The sequence below is a fragment of the Fundulus heteroclitus genome, chromosome 10 (genome assembly GCF_011125445.2).
Source record: "Fundulus heteroclitus isolate FHET01 chromosome 10, MU-UCD_Fhet_4.1, whole genome shotgun sequence".
In the NCBI taxonomy this organism is placed as follows: Eukaryota; Metazoa; Chordata; class Actinopteri; order Cyprinodontiformes; family Fundulidae; genus Fundulus; species Fundulus heteroclitus.
In genome coordinates, this window is record NC_046370.1 from 28,846,873 (window position 1) to 28,866,812 (window position 19,940).

At 42.2% G+C, this 19,940-nt stretch overlaps 1 protein-coding gene across 7 annotated transcripts in view; it reads left to right on the forward strand.

Moving 5' to 3' along the window:
• The window catches only part of ep300a (E1A binding protein p300 a), a 38,716-nt gene that overhangs the window by 9,538 nt on the left and 9,238 nt on the right, over nucleotides 1–19,940 (forward strand). Inside the window, exons 3-30 of one of the 7 annotated variants that reach the window (XM_021319820.2) lie at nucleotides 1,156–1,335; nucleotides 1,518–1,836; nucleotides 2,131–2,250; nucleotides 2,564–2,794; nucleotides 3,514–3,619; nucleotides 4,046–4,171; nucleotides 5,243–5,360; nucleotides 5,509–5,647; nucleotides 6,065–6,139; nucleotides 6,324–6,400; nucleotides 6,584–6,736; nucleotides 7,371–7,862; nucleotides 8,422–8,824; nucleotides 8,918–9,036; nucleotides 9,136–9,199; nucleotides 11,109–11,284; nucleotides 12,200–12,288; nucleotides 14,524–14,634; nucleotides 14,831–14,905; nucleotides 15,009–15,086; nucleotides 15,200–15,267; nucleotides 16,398–16,548; nucleotides 16,792–16,938; nucleotides 17,029–17,142; nucleotides 17,802–17,967; nucleotides 18,114–18,281; nucleotides 18,414–18,575; nucleotides 19,432–19,713. In XM_021319820.2, coding sequence (XP_021175495.2) covers nucleotides 1,156–1,335; nucleotides 1,518–1,836; nucleotides 2,131–2,250; nucleotides 2,564–2,794; nucleotides 3,514–3,619; nucleotides 4,046–4,171; nucleotides 5,243–5,360; nucleotides 5,509–5,647; nucleotides 6,065–6,139; nucleotides 6,324–6,400; nucleotides 6,584–6,736; nucleotides 7,371–7,862; nucleotides 8,422–8,824; nucleotides 8,918–9,036; nucleotides 9,136–9,199; nucleotides 11,109–11,284; nucleotides 12,200–12,288; nucleotides 14,524–14,634; nucleotides 14,831–14,905; nucleotides 15,009–15,086; nucleotides 15,200–15,267; nucleotides 16,398–16,548; nucleotides 16,792–16,938; nucleotides 17,029–17,142; nucleotides 17,802–17,967; nucleotides 18,114–18,281; nucleotides 18,414–18,575; nucleotides 19,432–19,713 — 4,509 coding nt within the window. The remainder of the gene's footprint in view (nucleotides 1–1,155; nucleotides 1,336–1,517; nucleotides 1,837–2,130; nucleotides 2,251–2,563; nucleotides 2,795–3,513; nucleotides 3,620–4,045; nucleotides 4,172–5,242; nucleotides 5,361–5,508; nucleotides 5,648–6,064; nucleotides 6,140–6,323; nucleotides 6,401–6,583; nucleotides 6,737–7,370; nucleotides 7,863–8,421; nucleotides 8,825–8,917; nucleotides 9,037–9,135; nucleotides 9,200–11,108; nucleotides 11,285–12,199; nucleotides 12,289–14,523; nucleotides 14,635–14,830; nucleotides 14,906–15,008; nucleotides 15,087–15,199; nucleotides 15,268–16,397; nucleotides 16,549–16,791; nucleotides 16,939–17,028; nucleotides 17,143–17,801; nucleotides 17,968–18,113; nucleotides 18,282–18,413; nucleotides 18,576–19,431; nucleotides 19,714–19,940) is intronic. The other 6 variants (XM_021319821.2, XM_036142460.1, XM_036142461.1 and 3 more) reach the window with 6 other exon arrangements.

Sequence of the window (19,940 nt, forward strand, 5' to 3'; positions counted from 1 at the left end):
CAGAGGTTGAAATCAATTTTCCATTGATCGGCCTATATTGGTGACTAGAAGATCAGATGCTTAAAGCAGAACCGTGTACGTTTTGACCCAATTATTTTATTAATTTGAGATATATTAAATCGTTTTTCTGGTCAATATCCAGCACTTGGTGTGTATCGCTGCCCTTCTCAAAAACCCGCCTATTTAACTTCAAAGGGTTGGAGCGGTCGCTGAATGGGTCATGTGACCTAGAGCACTAGTCTAGGTAACATTCTAGGTGATTGCAATCTGAGCTCAGACTGCCGCAACAACAAAACAAAGCAGATATGACATCAGATCACAGACATATTTTGGGTTCTCTCTTTTTACAAAAGTAATACAAGTAATCTGATATTCAAATAAAAAAAATGTTTTTATTTCTTTTTAAATTATGCTTCAGTTTTCTGACTCTAGGCTCATGTCTTGACCTGGGACTTGACTTGAGTGGAGCGACTTACTTGTGACTCTCAGTGCAATAACTTGGTCCCATCTGTTACTCAATGGAACTGTTGTTGAGAATAAGTCCATTTGAGTTGTTTTGGAGCAGCATTTGTGTTTCTAATCATCTAGAAGTGATGCAGGGAAGGATACAAACAAATATTGTTGTTGCAATAACTTCCTCAAAATATCATTACGTCTTGTGTGTTTGGAGACTTTCTAACTAGATGTGCAGACTTTTTTTTTTTAATGAAATGTGTAAATCTTCACAAATAATATCCATGCAGTAGTTGCATCTTAGAGTTTGCATGGTTGACCGAAGATAAGGGAGGTTTATTTATGTAAGATTGTTCATACAAAGGGCAGTCCAAAGGGCTTTATGGGACTTAAAGGAAAAACAAAGAATATGAAGCATGAAAAGGAAAGGGGATTAATTAATTTATGGCTTTATAGATTACTTTTATAATTTCCTAGCAAAACTTTTTTTTTATAGAATGTATACACAAGGTTTTTTCAAGGGCTATAATTGCAAGTTTGTAAACCTTGATTGTAACAGATCATAAAATGAAATTAGATTTGGTGCTTCGTTGCTTGAATGGTAAGAAGAGTGATTGTAGGTATTTTATAAGCGAAAGCTACGGCGGTTTCCACCTACCTTCTTACACACTGCTCTTTCTCTTTTGGTGTTTCTTCTTCCAGCCGGGAATGATGGGGAACCCGGGCGCCTCATTTGGAGGCCCATATGGGGGTCAAGGAAGTCAAGGTCTGGGAGCTGCAGGGCTGGGCCCTCAACTCCAGAACAAAGGTCCGATGGCCAACAGCCTGGCCCAGTTCAATGTGGACAAGAAGAACCAGCCAATGCAAGGAATGGGTGCCATGGTAAGCCCTGCGCTGCGCTGGGTTTGTCAGATTTAGGTCTGAGGAGCTGTCCATCCCTGTTATGTTCACCGTCTCCTCTCCCCTTATTTTGAAGCTACTGCTTTGTCACTTTTCAAAGTACTTTTCATAACACATTCCTCTATTTCATCTTCCTCTGCTTTCCTTCTTGGGACGCCGAGCAGCCGCAGACAGGCGTGGGCGGTCCAACAGGTGCACCTGTGGGGGGAGCCCCGGGGATGGTCCCCAGTGCGCAGGCAGGTCTGGCGGGCTACAACGCTCAAGCCTCTGCAGCGTCGGCGGCGGCCGGAGCGCCGCCCACGGCCGACCCTGAGAAGCGCAAGCTGATCCAGCAGCAGCTGGTACTCCTGCTTCACGCACACAAGTGCCAGCGGCGGGAGCAGGCTAACGGAGAGGTGCGGCATTGCAACCTGCCCCACTGTCGAACCATGAAAAACGTCCTGAACCACATGACCCACTGCCAGGCTGGCAAGTCTTGTCAAGGTGAGGGTTGGAGCGATGACACTGAAAAGAAGGCTATGAGGGGTCAGTGTATGTCAGATTTATTTATTTTCTTCTCTTTATAATGGCTCCATTTTTCTAGTTGACTCAGCTTAAGTTCAGGATGAACTTGTTTTGGTTGCACATAAAACAAATTATTTCATGGCTGCACAAGGCTATTTTAGAATAATGTGAAATTGTTAAACAAAACCAAATCCATTTTTTTATTTTAAAATGTTGGTATATGTTATCTACCCTCCTTAATTCCCACCTTTATTCCTTTGATCCCCCCAACAGTGGCTCACTGTGCGTCCTCCAGACAGATCATCTCCCACTGGAAGAACTGCACGCGGCATGACTGTCCCGTTTGCCTGCCACTGAAGAACGCCGGGGACAAGAGGAACCCGCAGTGTGAGTGTCTGTATCTGACCAAAACTACATGTCTTCACTGTTCTCCGTTTGTTAAAGAAAGCTGTGGCACATTTGCTTTCATTTATTAGTTTGACTTTCTCACAGTAGCTTTGTAGACACTGATTGCTAACTGATTGTCCGGCTTTGCTTGCTAATGGATCAGAACCAACAACCTCTGCATTTTTGCCTCACTTGTAAATTCTGCAGTGGGCTTAATAACGGCATCATGGGTTTTGTTTTAGAGGTTTTAGTTGAACTTGCTGTTTTTTTTTTATGGTGTCGAGCAGAACCTGATCAACTCTCTTTGTTGTCCTCACAGCTCTTCTCAGCGTCGCTAGTTCAGGACTGGGAAGCTCGCTGGGTTCTCTCCCAGGCAGCCAGCCCAGTACTCCGAACATCAACCCACCCAGCCAGATTGACCCCAGTTCAATAGAGAGAGCCTATGCTGCCCTGGGGCTCACCTACCAGGGGAACCAGATCCAGAGTCAGCCTGGTCAACCCAACATGTCCGGCCAAGGGCAGGCCGGCATGAGGCCTCTCAATCCAATGGGTCAGTGAAATTACAGCTCATCTACGGTTTTAATACTTTCAAATAGATATTTTTTTTATTTTTTTTTATAGAGACCGTCCAGGTTATTCCAGATATTCTCTCTATTCTGTACCTGGGTTTGTCAGGTATTGCCTTTATGAACTGCCCAAAACCTTCCAGACTCTTTAGAGGCAGCCAGTAAACCAGAGTTAATCTATGAATACAACAGACAAATGTTCCTCTAGGGCTGGACGATAATTCAATAACGATATATATCGATCAATAGACGTGTGGTTCAATATAAAAACAGGGCTCAATAAAAGAACAATGCATTCTAGCCTATCATGTAGGTTAATACTACAGTCATTACATCCTCCCAACCAATCACAAACTCAGGAAAGCTCCATCAGCCTTCAGAGAGCACATGTTCTTTTTTTCTTTTTTAACACTTACAGGTTTTGTAAAAAGTTGGTTGAATAAAGAGTTGTGTTTGAATCCATCTATTAAAAAATAGCTCATTAAGCAACAGCATAAAATAGTCAGGGCTGCACTTAAAATTTATATTTTGAATTTTTTTTGATAATTATCGATATCGATCAATATGATTTCTATTTTATCGATATGCTTTTATTCTATATCGTCCAGCCCTACGTTCCCCAAAAGGTCCAAATGAAGAAAGTGCTGAGGAGAAATTGTGTTTCTGTAATTAGAATCGTTTATCCCACTTTCTTCTTGTACAGGTGTTAATCCGATGGGAGTGAACGGTGGTGTGGGTGCCTCACCTCAGAGTCAACAAGCCAGTTTACTGCAGGACACCATGATGCATCTAAATGTGAATAGCCAAAGGTAAGAAATGGCTCAGATTCATGGGATTCTCACAAGAATCATTTGAAACAGCAAAGACGGATGTTTTATGACCAGTTTTACCTAAACTACCTCTTCTTTAAAAGAAATCAGTTTAATGACAGTCCTTCATTAAACTGTTTTATGAACAGTTTATTGAAGTTCTTAGTTCACAAATGGGCTGATATCGGACTTTTTGGATTCGGATATGAATCTAATCAGACCCTAAAGACTATTTGCACGCTTTAAGCTTCTCCAGAAGCGTGTTGGTCAGTGCAATCTCCTGATTTCATTTAGAAAAAGTGTGAAAATATGTGTCCACATGTTCTGTCATCTGTGTGCATCCTGACCCTGTGTCAGTCTTAAAAAAAACGTCACTATGGTAACAGACGGTGAGAATAAAGAGTCGTGATTCTTCTCTGTTTCCAGTTTGATGAATGATGCTGTAGGAGTTGGCTCTATGCCCACAGCAGCCCCGCCCTCTGCCACAGGTATAAGGAAAGGCTGGCACGAAGACATAACACAGGATCTCCGAAACCACTTGGTGCACAAGCTGTAAGTATTAGAAGAAACGCATCGCATCAGTCCCACAAGATGTTTATCCTTATTCACTAATTGTCAGCCATCATGTCACAACTACAATGCGATCCAAAACGTTTTTACAACCTTGGAGATGTTCTCCATTTTGTCTCGTTAAAGCCACCAACTTCTACCTATTTTATCAGGATTTTATGTAAAACACCATCATAAAGCAGCACATAATTGGGAAGTGGGTTGAAAACGACACGTGATTTTCAGAAATCTTTTTGTATGCATCTCCCCAACTCAATACTTGCTCGAACCGACTTTCAGCTGCAGGTTTTTGAGCATTTCTCCAGCAGACTTGCACATCTGGTGACTGTGTTTGTGGCCTTTTTTGGCAAGTCAGATTACAAGGATCGTGTCTGAACAGCATTTTTTAAGTTTCACTATAGATTGTCAGCTGGATTGAGGTCTGGACTTTGACTGGGACATTGTAACACATGGCCATGCTTTAATCTAGCTCTGGCTGTGTGTTTAGAGTTGTCTAGCTTTCCTGCTGAAAGCTAATAGTCTCTTTTAGCCTCTAATGGGTTTTCTTCAGACTCTCCATGTTTGGCTATTCTGACCAGCTTCCCGACTTCTGTTGAAGAAAAGCATGATGCTGTCACCACCTGTCGTTTTTAGATGATGGTTTGAACCGTGCCATGTTAGATGTTCCAGCTTTGGGTAACGTTTTACAGTCTCTCCTGGCTTGAAACTTTCTTTCTGACCTCCTTGGTCTTCAACATGTCGTTTGCGGTCTCATGTTCTCTAACAAACCTCTGAGGCCAGACACACTGTGATTATACTGATTTTAAGTTACACAGAGGTGGGTTCTGGATAACCTCAGAATCAGCTGGTTGCACTGGATTTTATTTAGGGGTACTAGAGTTTAGGGATTTGAGTACAAGTGCCTGCCAAACTTGTCAAAATCTTTAAAAATAAGACATAATTTTCCTTCCACTTCACAACCATGTGCCACTTTCTAAAGGTCAATCACATAAAATCCCAAAACAAACTCTATTCCTTATCCCTTAGCCTTTTCCTGTTTGCTTGTTCTCTCAGTGTCCAGGCCATCTTTCCGACTCCGGATCCTGCTGCGCTCAAAGACCGTCGAATGGAGAACCTGGTGGCCTACGCCCGCAAAGTTGAGGGAGACATGTACGAGTCGGCCAACAGTCGAGTATGTTGCTCCCTTCTTAAGATCAGAAATGTGGACTGAATTTCCCCACCATCGCCCCTCGGTGGTCTTCCCCCAAACGATTCTAACTTGGAAGTTCCTTCTTGGCGCTTCGTTAATGGTTATTCTGCTTTCCTGTTTGTCCTGCCAGGCTGAGTACTATCACTTGCTAGCAGAAAAGATCTATAAGATACAGAAGGAACTAGAGGAGAAAAGGAGGACACGGCTGCAGAAACAAAGTCAAGCCATTGGACCCGGTATGGGTCAGCCCCCGACTGGATTGCCTCAGAGTAAGTTTATATTCCCATGAAAAGGTGCTCTGGCTGTGTTGAGATCATCTGATAATGTATCACATGCAGGTTAGCTGTTTTTTATCGCCTATATTTTCACCTGTTGTGGGTTTTATATCATTTGTAAAGTGTAACTCATTTACCTTTGATGCGCTGTGTAGAAATCTTCAGTCGCTCGGTCGGTAATAACTCAAATCACCTTTCTAACTGTTATCATGCAGAGTTTTTTTCTTACTTCATATTTTCAGTCACTAGTTGGGTAAAAGGTGTTTAAAGAGGATAAAGATCCTCCACACATCCTTTCTAACCTGCACCTCAGGATCTGAAACTCTGCAGCTCTACTTAAGAGGCACGTTTGTTCCTCCTCTGTCTCCCATTGTGCCCTGATGGCCGTCGCTCTCCATCTTGTGTTTGCAGACGGTCCACTCCCTGATCCATCAATGGTGCGACCGCCTGGACCCAATCAGATGGTCAACAGGATGCAAGGCCCAGGTAAGAAACCTGCTCTCACCTAAGAAGTTTAAATTAGACTTAGATTGTTGTATAGTAATGCTGCATCCGTTCACGTATGAGATGCCATTATCCCATGCTTCACCTGCACCAAACTTCCAGTAGATTACATAAAAAATACCTCTGCTTGTTGTGGTATAAAATGTTTTTTTTTTTTTTTTGTCAGGTATGAACCAGTTCAACCAGATGGGGATGCCATCTATGGGTCAGAGGTCCACACCCCCTCTTCCCATTGGCAACCAGGTCAGTGCTGCTTTAAGCTACACAGAATAGGTCTCTTAAAGGTGTTTTCCTCTCTGACGCTGTAGACACCAGCGCTGTTTAAAGTTACCTGTGCAAACGTGATTGCATTGAGATTTCTGTTGTTTGAAATTGTTCAGCAGAAATGAACAAAACCGTTTGATTTGTACTAATTTGTTCGTCTAGCTCGGAATGGTTGGGCCCAGAGTGCCACAGCCCAATGTCAACCCACTCCAGAACCAGTATCTGTCCCATGGACAGTTTCCTGGGTCAGGGCCTGGAGTTGGAGCACCTCAGCCTGGAATGGGCCAGCCTGGAGCCCAGGGGGGTATGGCACAGGTAAGAAGACCCACAATCCTTTACGCTTTTCTCACCAGCAACTCAAATGAGAAAAAAAAAACAAAGTTTATTCTAAGGTTAGATGTTGATCATGCAGTGTTTGAGTAGCATCAGCAAGGTTTGGCTCAGCAAAGCGTTTGATTGGGTACATTAAGCAGCGGAAACCTGTGTTTGATAGGTCCGTAGTGATGAGTGTGTCGATGCTGGCTTTCTGTTCTCATTTGGGTCACATTTATTTAGAGATGGTTCAGGTATTTCTGTCTGTGTCCAAGAGAACCTGATGTGTATGCACAGGTGGGAAAATGGTTCAGCAAATTCTGTATACTTTTCTGAAATAGCGCAACTCTTCTTCTTGATTATAACAATGAGAATCTGCCTTGTAGTATTTTGGTTATATTGAAACCAAGTCATGATGCTTTGCTTTTGTGGCATTTTGCTTCAGCTCTGCTTTGCTAATAAATAAATCACAACTAATAAATTATGCTTGTTTGGTTAAATTGAAAAAACAAAAATAGATTTTTTTCTTAATTTTTAAAAAAAAAAATTTAAGAAACCATTTAGAACAAAACCATGGTATTAATTTTAAACGTATTAAATGTTCTCTTTTAAACGTACCTACTTGTTCCACCTGCAGACACAGATGGGAACTCCTCCGTCCCTCTCGGTGGCTAGTCCTCTAGGACAGCCTGGTTCAGTCAGCGGTCCCAACGGGGTCCCCTCTGTGGGGCCGATGGGCCCGCAGAGCGTGGGAGGCTGCGGTCCAAACTCCTCTGTTGGCCCCCCTGCTTCATCTGTGACTTCATCCAACCCGAACCAGCAAGCCAACTCCATCCCCCATTTGGGACCCATGCGTGGCAGCTCTCCCTCCCCTGCACACAGTCGATCCCCCACTCCCCATCAAACGCCTCCCAGACTAGCAGGGTCCCAGACACCACAGCCACATACCCCTGGAGCTCCGCAGTTGGCCCCACCCTTATCCCTGCAGCAGAATCCGCTCAGCCAGGGGCCCGGATCCAACAAACCCCTCCAGCAGCAACACATGGGCCCCTCTGGCTCAACCACTCCTTCTCACCCCGGACTGTCCTCCAGCTCGACACCGCATGCCGGACAGCTGCCTCGCACTCCGGTTAGTGCTTCTTCTGCTTCTACTTGGAATTAAATGCCAACTTTGTATTTAAAATCTTTATTTTGATGTCTTTAGTTTTAAATCTAATAAAAGAGAAAGAAATGTTTGTCATTGCGATTGCACAGTGGGCAGCGTTTGGTTTTCCAGCGCCACAGGAGCAATCTGGGCCTACGGGTCTTGCTCAGGGACCATAGTGGCAACCTGCGGGGTTCGAACCGGCTACTTACAGTGTTACCCACTAGGCCACCACTCACTTATTCTTCAAGACACTCGCCTTTTTGTCCTCATTGTCCTTTGTTTTCAATTAAGTTCAGATTATTTATTCAGCACCAATTCACAACAAATGTCGTCTTTAGAAGAAAACAAAATCCGAGGTAAAAACAGAAATCTTTAGCCTATTCAGTCCACACATAAAGACAGCTAAAATGACTCTTAACGTCTTCCGGTTTGACCCTAGTTATAAAACAGCGCCGTCAACTTCAGGTTATTATTCCAGTAGTTTGTGCTTATTTCTTTCTTTTTACCTTCCCCCTGAACTTGTCTCTAAACGTCTTTGCAGTTGTCCCAGAAGGGCTCCTTCGCAGCAGACAGTCAGGCGATGACTCCAGCGTCTGTCAGCAGTCTGGACGCTTCATCTCAGCAGCCTCAGTCGAACACCTCCGCCACCAACCTGGAACTCAAGATGGAGGCCAAGCATCAGGATGAGGAGGAGGAGAGCGACCCAGGCAGTTGCTCCAAAGGAGGGAAGCTGAGCAACCACAAAACGGAGGAAAAGCTTGTGAAATCAGAAGTGAAGAAGGAGGAATGTTCTGGGGACGGGGGTAAAGGAGTCCCTATGGACACATCAACTCCGCCGTCGGCCGTGAAGACTGAAGACAAGAAACCAGAGGTGAAGAAAGAGGTGAAAGAGGAAGAGGAGGGTTCAGAGGCCGCTGTTCCACAGGCGCCTGTGAAAAAGAAGAGTAAGACAAATTCTCCTTTTTTGTTGTCGACTATTTGGGTTAGTGAACATCTACCTTTGATCTGATTGTCTGCACATCTTCATCCTCTCATAGTCTTCAAGCCCGAGGAGCTCCGTCAGGCCCTCATGCCTACGCTAGAATCTCTTTACAGACAAGACCCAGAATCTCTGCCGTTCAGGATGCCTGTCGACCCACAGCTGCTCTGCATACCTGTACGTATCTCGAGTGACGTTGCATGTTCCTGCAGTCTGGTGACCGAGTCGGCTTCTTCAGCTTTTGTCTAATGATGTTTCCTTTAAACGTTTTGACAGGACTACTTTGACATCGTGAAGAACCCGATGGACCTGTCAACTATCAAGCGAAAGCTAGATACAGGTGAGTGCCTGCTGCATCACATTACACTGGGCCTTATTCAAACCCTCAGGCTTTTCCTCATTAAAACCACAAACTTTAAAATATTGTTTGAATTTTTTTAATACATCAACAAAATACAGCTTGTAGTTATTTCTTTTTTTACATGTACAGCAGCTTTCTCAGGCAACAGTCACTAAGTGTTTTAGAATATTTTTACAAATAAAGTCTGAAAATTCAGAGCAGATCCAATTGACTGCGGCTCACTTCCAGCCATCAAGACGTTGAAGTAGTGATGTTTTACTTTAGTGAAAAAGTGGAAGATGGGTGTTCACTTAGCGGGTTACAACAGGAAAGGACGCATTTATTGCGCTCACCTTACAAGGATGAACATTAACGCTCGTTCTTCCATGTTCTCAGCAAGTAAACGTCCCTGTGCTCGTGTCCAGATGTCCTGCAAAAAATACTATTTACTCTGTCGCACAGCTGCTGAAAGCAAAAACTCACCTTCCTCCGTAGTCCATCACAACAGCTGTCTGCTCTATTCTGTAAAAGACATTTTGTTGACAGACCGTTTGAATGGATGGTAATGAAATGCCAAAATGGTAAACGTGATCAAATACACACAGAATAACGTTACACCCAAAGTTATTCTTAACTGGCAGATCTAGATTTCCAGTGATTTTCATTCAATCGAGAAGTAGGTAGGAAGAGAGGCAGGTGTCTTTCAAAATAAAATTTTGAATAAAAATGGTGAAATTGGTGACAGGATCGTGAGATAGAGACTGAAAGCTAAAAATAAAAAGGTGTAGAAACAGAGACGTGCTAAGGGGCGCGAAGCGGGTAGCAATGCGAGCCGCGCGGAACGAGAGCAAAGCAGAAACCGCGGTGACTTTCGCAGGAGTTAAAAAAAAAAATCTGAACTTTACTGTCAAATTTCACAGGAATCGCGTTCGGTGTGAACGCATCATTAGAGCTTGAGCTGAAATAGTCATGATTTATCCGGTTAATCGATTATGGAAATAATTGTCAATTAATTTAGTCATTAAATATTTGTTAACTGGCCATTTGCCGAACAACAAGCTACTCAGAGCTGTAATTATGCCAAAACTGTACCAAATAATATAGACATTTTGCACTCAAGATGAAAAAATCTTCTTTGTCTGCAAATATGCTCTAATCACAACTCCTCAAATGGCAGTTTTAGCTCCACCTGGTTCAAATTCTGTAAAAAATAAAATCTCCTAATAAACCTGACAATTGAATTAAGTAATAATTAAATTGGCATGTTATGAGGATTGATTTGACTTTTGTTTACATGTTCTTGCCATTCACAATGCGTTTAAAATGTGCGATAAAGGTTAATTTTTTTTTTATTTCCAAATGCTTGTTTATTGAGATATGTTAATTTACCAAGAGCATCTCTTTTCAGATAAATTGGAAAAATATTGGATAGATTAATCAATGAATCAATAGCTGCAGTCCTAGTCTATAGTTATAAAAAGCTGGGTGAGACAGACCCCAGAAGATCTTCTTGGTTCTACAAAGTGCCGAATGGGCTCAATATCAGTGTGTGCCTCATTTTCCAGATTTGTATTTGCAACAAAATGTGAAAACATGTATAATTTCCTTGTACTTGTACATTTTGTAATTGTCTATCACATAAAATCCCCGTTAAACACGCTGAAGGTGGAGACGGTCACACGATGAGGTGCGGAGCAAGTTCAGCTCGTACAAGCCGCTGTATGTCACAGTCAACACTGTTATTAAAAGAAAGACAAAAATGATTGGGAAAATAATACCTGGCTCTCCTTTGACAGATTCTTAAATAATTAGAAGTGATTGTTTTTGTTTGCTTTATATTTTTATACAGTAGCTTTTACTTCCCAGAGTTGTTGAGTTGTTGACCTTCGTGCCATTTGTGTTGCTGCAGGTCAGTACCAGGATCCGTGGCAGTATGTTGATGACATCTGGCTGATGTTCAACAATGCCTGGCTGTACAATCGCAAAACATCACGGGTCTACAAGTTCTGCTCCAAGCTGGCCGAGGTGTTCGAGCAGGAGATTGACCTGGTCATGCAGGGCCTCGGCTACTGCTGCGGGAAAAAGGTGAGCTGCAGGGCCGTGTATAATCATTTACAGAACCATTAAAACATGCAGAAAACAAGCCTGGCGTACAGGTGTTGGGATTGTGTGTAAAATTTAAATTCCAGCTTATTGTCCATATTGCTTTTCAGCCTCTTTACAACTAGTTTGTTTTTTCATCCCAGTTATTTCTTATGAGGTAGGATATATGTAGCCAGTTACAGAGAGACAAAAGAGCTGCATCAGGCTTTAGTCAGTAAATAAATTGTTGCTTATGAGACCATCTCTGATTTAGAAAAAAACAAAAAAAAAAAATCTTGGTTCAAATGAATGCTGCTAATTTTCAGGCAGAAATCTACATGTGGACAAATTGTCTAGTCGTCTAAGAAGCCGTAAGGGTGATCCGTCTCTCAACTGCAAAGATGCAGTCTGCCTCACCAGTGACGTTGGTTCATAACTAAATTTAGTCAGAGGCATACTACTGCCATATCATGTTTCAGTTTTCATTAGTGTCTATTTATGTTTTACCGACAAATACCCCAACTTACTGTGTCTGTGAGGGAAGCCTGGATCAGCTGTTTACTTTTAATGTTGAATTAGGACTTTAAAATAAGGTCTTTAAGCTCTTATTGCACACTATTTATAGTTGGAAACCAATGGTCTGTGTTAGTTTTAGTAACAGTATAAGTATTGTAAATCTTTTCCAATAATGTCTGCACATTTATTACCCTGGCTTAAATAACATTTAAATATTTCCTAAAATGATGACTTTTTAGTTGAAGGTTGTGTTTAGGACAAGTGTAACGAAGCACAATGTTTCTTTCATCTGTGTGTATTCCTTAATCTCTTACGGTCTTTTTAAAAAAAAAATTCAAACTTGTTGATACTCATCAGATTAATGTGTCCCCTTTTCTTTTTTGTTTTTTTTTTGTCCATCAGCTGGAGTTTTCTCCACAGACGCTGTGCTGCTATGGGAAGCAGCTGTGCACCATTCCCAGAGATGCGGTTTACTTCAGCTACCAGAACAGGTATGTAGAGAGGGAGCGTTACTGACCGGTACAGGGCACATTTTCACGTAGATATTTTGATTGATAAGAGCAGTGGATTGTGGGAAATTAATTGTAGCCTACCAGTAATCAAGTATATGCATTTCCATGAGTGCCACATGAATATGCTGATCTAATTTAATGTTTCCCTAAACACTTCACTTCATGTTCCCCCTCCTTTTTTATTTATTTTTTTTTATTTTTTTTTTACCTCCATGTGATTCCTAATGCACTGGCGTTTTAACAGTCAGTCCTCTGATCACATTCGTTTTGCTTTCCTTAAACCTCAGTGAATTCCTGTTTATTGTTAATCTTCAAAATCTTCTATTTAAGCATTTAAGTGCATCTTATGTAGTCTTAAAACAAAAGGACAGCTGCTATAAATGTTGTCACCCATTCGATGGAGTAATGCGCATCTGCAAATGCCCGTCAGGAGTTTGCGTAAGATCTTAAGGTGTCTTTGTGAGCTTTACACCTGAGTTGTCCTCTCACGATTGGATTATGCAAGATACAAACAGGGCTAGCGTTTACAGAACTGAGCCAGCAACGTAGAGAAAAATTATTTTTTTCTGTTTTTCCTGCTGCTATTCAGAGCTTATGCAATGTCAAGTTAATGATCAGCAGTACGCATGGTAAAAAAGAAGAGATGGTGAAAATGAAAGGCAACAAACAGAATTATGTGGCTGTGATCTCTGGTTTGCCGTTGATTTTAGGCAAGGCAAGTTTATTTATAAAGCACTTTTCAGTCACAAGAAGATTCAAAGTTAGACTATTTCTTCTTCAGAGGTACGATATAAGAGTATATAAGACTAGAATTAAGTTTTCTGTTAATCTTTCTGTTGTGAGCAGTCATTAGTTATTTATATTGGGAAGCAGAGGCATCATCATACAGTGTGACCCAGTAGTTGGTATAAATCAGTTTTCTGAAATAGACAATGATATAGTGTTCCATTTGTATTAGCAATTAGTGCAGCTGGCTTGGCTAACAATCTTAAAATGTCACTCTTTGTGTGTATTCAAATGTAAATCATTACCCATTGAGATTTCCCAAAGACAGCCAACACTTTCAGATCCCCCAAGTTTTAAACCAGGTAGAGTTTAAAGGTCAATAGGATGAAACCGAACAGTTTTGCTGTCCTCTGTTCAGCCTTCCTGTTATCTGATGAAGGTCCTGCTCTCTCTTTTGCCATGACAGAACAGCACATCCTAAGAAATAGTTTTAGTTTAAATACCCTTGTTGCCCCTCTGCGTCATCCGACTTTGTTCTTGAAAATCAGAAACTCCCCTTCCTTCCTTCCAAAAAAAAAAGTAAAAAACAAAACAACTGGACTTGTTTTCTGTAGTAGAAGACGTTTCGCTTCCTCTCCAGGAAGCTTTCTCAATTCAAAAAGTCTGGAGTAATGTGGAGTAACAAGCTTTATACCATTGCCAAACAATAAACTTCCTTCAATAACAACTTCCCCACTGAAGAGTGTTGTTACCTGGATCTGGTAGCGCTTAAGTATGGTACGTTCACTAGACATAAAAAGATAGAATAGTTGAGTTTTTGACAGCTCAAGCCCAATCAAGAGGAAAAATGTCTCATTTAGATCAACTGTCGATTTTCAGTGCATCTTGGAAAGTAAAGCTTAGATTTTAGAGCTATTCTTTTAACACCTTAGTCGCCTTCTGTTAAGCAAAGAAAACCTGTGCAATGTGAAAGGACCGACTTTAAAATGAGCCGCTTTATTGAACAGCTGAGCCGTTTCCCGTGCTTCCCTCCCGTTCTGTGTTAATTCCATGACGTCCCGTCCCTGCAGCTCCCTTTGTTTAGCACCTGTTAACTCTGCTCCTGCTCCGTTAGCTGTGACGGTGCTTATTGCTGCTCATCCTCCCATGTCCAAATTGCTAATCTGTGCTTTGCCTCGCCTCTCTGCTCTGTTTTGTCTTTTGATGTTTGTCTCGTTCTGTCCTGTCTGGTGTCTGTCTCCTCTCTCCCGCTCACTGTGATATCAACATTGGCTTGCTTGGTGCCTGCCCCCCCCCCCCCCCCCCTCCCCCCCCCTCCCATGCCTGTCTTTCATTCCCGTTGAAATCATGACTGGCTTGATGACGACTCCCCGCTGTCCTGCACTCCTTCCTGCTTGCGCCTCCCCGCCTTGCCCGTGTCCCGCACCGTTTGGTGACTGCCCTCCCATGCGCTGTCTGTGGTTGACTGTGCTGTGGGGGATGGTGTAGTTCACCAACATTTGGGCTTCTTGCTGACAGGTACCACTACTGCGAGAAGTGTTTCAACGAGATCCAGGGAGAAACTGTTTCTCTGGGCGATGACCCCACCCAGCCACAGACGTAAGTATTGATTCGTTTCCATTTGCATTCCTAACAACGTTTGAGAAGGTGTTTTTTTTTTTCTGACTAGTCCTCAGATTGTTGTTACTACTCATCCCAACTTAAACATTTGACCGGAGTTGCATTCAGTTGGAACTCCAGATGTTGCTAAAAGTTTCTAATCCTAACCACTATTATGCTACATGCTGTCATACAGCCTCTGCTTTAATTACAGGTCAATAAACAAGGATCAGTTTGAGAAAAAGAAAAACGACACACTGGACCCTGAGCTGTGAGTCTAGAGCCATTTATTGTCAGAACTTAAAGCTGTGAAGCCGCGGCGCTTCGGGGACTGGGGTGTAAATGTGTGTGTCCGTGTCCGTCTCTGTGTCCAGGCTGGTTGAATGTACGGACTGCGGACGCAGGATGCATCAGATCTGTGTTTTGCACAATGAAACAATCTGGCCATCTGGGTAAATAACTTTTGTTTTTCCTCAACGTTTGTGTGGACGAGCTAATGCTATTCAGCTGTAGCCAGTCGGTTTGCATCGAGTTCACCTGACCTTTTTCTCGCTATGCATTGTAGATTTGTTTGTGATGGCTGCCTAAAGAAGACAAATAAGACGAGGAAGGAGAACAAGTACTGTGCGAAAAGTAAGTAGTGTGTACTCTTTATACAGAATACTGGTGTGTGACGCATTCATGGTAAACTGATACACACTTTCTTCATTTTTCTAACCTTATGTTCTAATCAGAAATTGTTGCCCTCTTTGAAGGCACTTTCTGATAGGACACTTACGGTTCTGAATTAGTTCTCAGCTGACATGCATGTCTGACTAAGCAGGCACACGTATAGCGTGGCAGAAGTAAACTGCATTATGATGCAGACTGGTCCTTTAAAGCATCTTCCACGTCTGGATAAGTATGGCAAAGTAACAAAGTATGAAAAATAGTTGTATTTCCAGACTTTCTTTCATATCCCATAGTCTGAAAGTCCATTCATCCATCCGTTGCATGTCCACCCACCATCCCTTCATTCATCCATCATGTTTTCCCATCCATCTGTCCATCATCCATTCACCTACTGTCCCCTGGCTCATCCATCAATCTGGTTATCTGTCCATCTACCATCCCTTCGTTCTTGCATCTTTTGTTTGTCTGCACGTTCATCCATCCTTCCATCTACCCATCAGTCCCTTCATCCATCCACCTTCCCTTCATGCATTTATCCATTCACCTTTATCATTCCTTCATTCATCTGTTTATCTGTCCAATTCATTTGGTAACTAGTCCTTCATCTGTTTGTCTTTCCGTTCAAAGCCTCTTCATTTACCAACCTCCTTTTGTCCGTGTGTCTTTCTGTCTCTGTCTGTCTTGCTCCCTTTCTCAGGGTTTAGCAGGGTTCCATATTTAAAGCCTGACCATGATAAAAAAGTACCTTCATAAATTCACAGTGAGCTAGTTAGTTTTTCCCTCTCTTTAAATTATGTCTAAAAGAGACGGAGACCTCTTAAGTGTGGGAAATTATGGAGTTTTGAGGTGAAATGTGTGCAGGGACCCTAAATGTAGCTCATAGGCTCTAAATATATGCTGTTGATTGACTGAAGATTATAGTTTTACTTCTAAGATTCTTATGTACTAGCTGATTGGAAATGCATACAAGCAACCATCTGCAGAAAGACATGAAATAGGAAGAGAATCATTTTTTTTTTCATCACTGTAGATGTAGGTGGTGTTTATTTCCTGGGACCTTTCTTTACTGTAGTCTGCTCTTTGTCCCGCAGGGTTGCCCCAGACTAAGTTGGGTAGTTTTCTGGAGACGAGGGTGAACGACTTCTTGAAGCGTCAGGCCAATCCTGAATCTGGAGAGGTCTTCATTCGTGTCGTCCACGTCTCTGACAAAGTGGTGGAGGTGAAACCAGGAATGAAGTCCAGGTAAAAGAAGAAAGGCACTTGAACCGGGCTTTGCCAGAAGCCTAACTAAAGCATTTTTCTTGGATAAATACGGCCATGAACGAGTTGACCTTCAGATACGTTGAATATTTCTAATATATTGTTTAGGTATTTTAGTTGTTAACCTCTTGGTGCTTTTCCACCTCAGAGTGTGTCCATACAGAAGCACTTTTGGTTAAAGGCTGCAGATTCATAGTCACACTTCACCAATGTTTCTGCCTTCAGATTTGTGGACAGCGGCGAGATGTCCGAGTCGTTCCCCTACAGGACAAAAGCCCTTTTTGCATTTGAGGACATTGATGGTGTAGACGTCTGCTTCTTTGGCATGCATGTTCAGGAGTACGGATCTGACTGCCCTCAGCCAAACCAGAGGTACGTTAATGCACTTTTCTACTACTTGCTTCTGTCACCTGATTTAAATTGAAGACATTTTAATCAACTCCATCTTCCTCGTTCTTTCAGGCGAGTCTACATCTCCTACCTGGACAGTGTACACTTCTTTAGGCCTCGCGCCCTAAGAACAGCAGTTTACCATGAAATCCTCATCAGCTACTTGGAATATGTCAAGAAGTTGGGGTGCGTACTGCCGCACAGTTAAATGGTTATTTAGAAGGACTTTGAATACAAAATTATGTGGTCATTTTTTTGTTAAGGTTTGTTTGCAGAATTGAAAGTATGAAATCATTTTGTAATTCTGGATAGGTTTGGAGATATGTTTTTTTTATATCGCTTCATATCCCTTAACTAGAAGGTAAAAAAACTACATCTCTCTTGAATATATCGTCTAGGTTTTTGAGTTAACAGCTAGAAAACCTACAGATAAATACACTTCTTCAAAAAGAAGCATGGACTTAATGCTCTTTCTGCCTCTAAACCCACTTAAACTGGACCAGGTTGGAATAGCCAAAGTGTTAAAACTCCTATTTTTTCATTATTTTCTAAAAGAAACATACTATATATAAATATAAATAAAACACTTACTTAGCGAATGATGATGATTCAGACAAGATTTCATCGATCTTAGTGTAATAGAATTGGAGAGAGAAATGATCCAAACCACCGATGAATAAGAACCTTTACATTTTGTTGTCGCGATTTGTAGCTTTTTTTTTTTTAAATGTCCAAAATGTTCTAAACTAAAATGAAAAACATTAAAAAAGAGTGGAATTTGTATATGAAAATGTGTCGTAATCCTGGTTTTTGATCATTGTTGGTCGTCTCGTTTGGGTCTGTAGTTACACCATCGGTCACATCTGGGCTTGCCCTCCCAGTGAAGGCGACGACTACATCTTCCACTGCCATCCTCTGGATCAGAAGATCCCAAAGCCCAAGCGACTGCAGGAGTGGTATAAGAAGATGCTGGACAAAGCTGTAGCAGAGCGGATAGTGCACGACTACAAGGTGTGCAGCACAATAAGCTTCTATTTAGTTTTTAGATTTAAATTCCCTTTGCCTCTCAGCTTTTACATCTAAAGTAATATGTTTGAAATGACGGCTCAAAATCAATTGAACAAAACCATAACTCTCCTGTTTGTTTGCTCTCAAAGGACATTTTCAAGCAGGCGACAGAGGATCGTTTAACAAGTGCCAACGAATTGCCTTACTTTGAGGGTGACTTCTGGCCCAACGTGTTGGAGGAGAGTATAAAGGAGCTCGAGCAGGAGGAGGAGGAGAGAAAAAGGGAGGAGAACAGTACTTCTAATGAGAGTATTGATGTAAGACTGAGTCACTCTGTGCTCTTTGATTAATACTGTGCTTCTGGGAAGAGGAGGAAAGATGTGCTACTATAACATGTTGGTAATATGATTGTTGTTCAGTTGTTTTAAACCGCTCCCGTTTTTGTGCAGGACACAAAAAGTGACAGCAAAAATGCAAAAAAGAAGAACAACAAAAAGACAAGCAAGAACAAAAGTAGCTTGAGTCGATCGAATAAGAAGAAGCCAGGGATGCCCAACGTTTCCAACGATCTGTCGCAGAAGCTCTACGCTACTATGGAGAAACACAAAGAGGTATGAAGGCTCATGCAGCCTGGTCTCTCTAACTTGCTACATCACTGCTACAAGTGAGAAAAAGCTACATTTCACACCGGTCCAAATTTTGTGGTCCAGTTGAGGATGATTTCTATTAACTAATTAGAAAGTTTAAAAAAAAAGTTTTATTTAGCTTTCTGCTGCGACCAGTAGTCAATTCTACAAGGAAGAGATGGGATGTCACACCTCTGTATGACAGAGATGGAGCTGTAAAACAGGGCTTTACTTTTCTACAACCAACAAAAATGAATCATGGAGTGTACATTTTAAACTGTTTAGCATCTTGTGTCCGCTATTAGCCTGGGCTAGCAGAGCAGAAAGAGCATCTTCATCTGTATGCCATAGAGGATGTAGATCACGACCTGAACTCTGGTTCCTCTGAAAGGCAAACATCTCTAAGTCCGGCATGTTCCAGCTCAAAAGAATAAAACGGCGACTTTGTGGTACGCCGTACAGCCTTCCTGGTATCTGCTGAAGGTCTCGCTCTCACAGCCTGAACTACTAGCAGACGTGTACCTTGCTACAGCTATATACTTCCACTGAGTGAAACTGAACCTGACCTTTACTCTATAGTGGTGTTATTGCAGCCTTGGAGCACTTAGTAGGGTGCACTTACTGGTAACAAGTTAGCATTTCTGAGGCTCCAAAAATCCTCATCTGGGTCCATTCAGCTGAAAGTTGTTCCATCATTGACGGCAGCCTGTCTGTGCATCTTTACCTAACAGTCTAATGAATATATTATTAGTAAACTCTTTTGGGCTCTGTCTTGACCCATATGTCCTTCTAAGAGCCCGGTAATCACCGTCTCTCCTCTGTTCTCCCTTTACGCTGCTAGGTGTTCTTTGTGATCCGGCTCATCGCAGGCCCCATGGCAAACGCCTTGCCCCCCATCGTAGACCCAGACCCCCTGATGGCATGCGACCTTATGGACGGCCGTGATGCTTTCCTGACGCTGGCTCGGGACAAGCACCTTGAGTTCAGCTCGTTGAGGAGGGCTAAATGGAGCTCCATGTGCATGCTGGTGGAGTTGCATAACCAAAGCCAGGACCGTTTTGTTTACACATGCAATGAGTGCAAGCACCACGTCGAGACTCGCTTCCACTGCACAGTTTGTGAGGTGAGTAAATTAAGGGGGCTGTTTTTTTTTTTGTTTTTTTTTTTGTTTTGTTTTTTACTTTTTAAGTTTTTGAAAGAAAGAACACTAGCAAAAAAAAACACAAAGACATACAGCAGTGAGGAGTAGGAGAAGAAAATATCAGTCCGTTAAAAAATGAACAAACCCATATTTTCATGGCACAGTTAGACACATTTTCACAGTATTCCTCGGCACATGCTGAGAATACA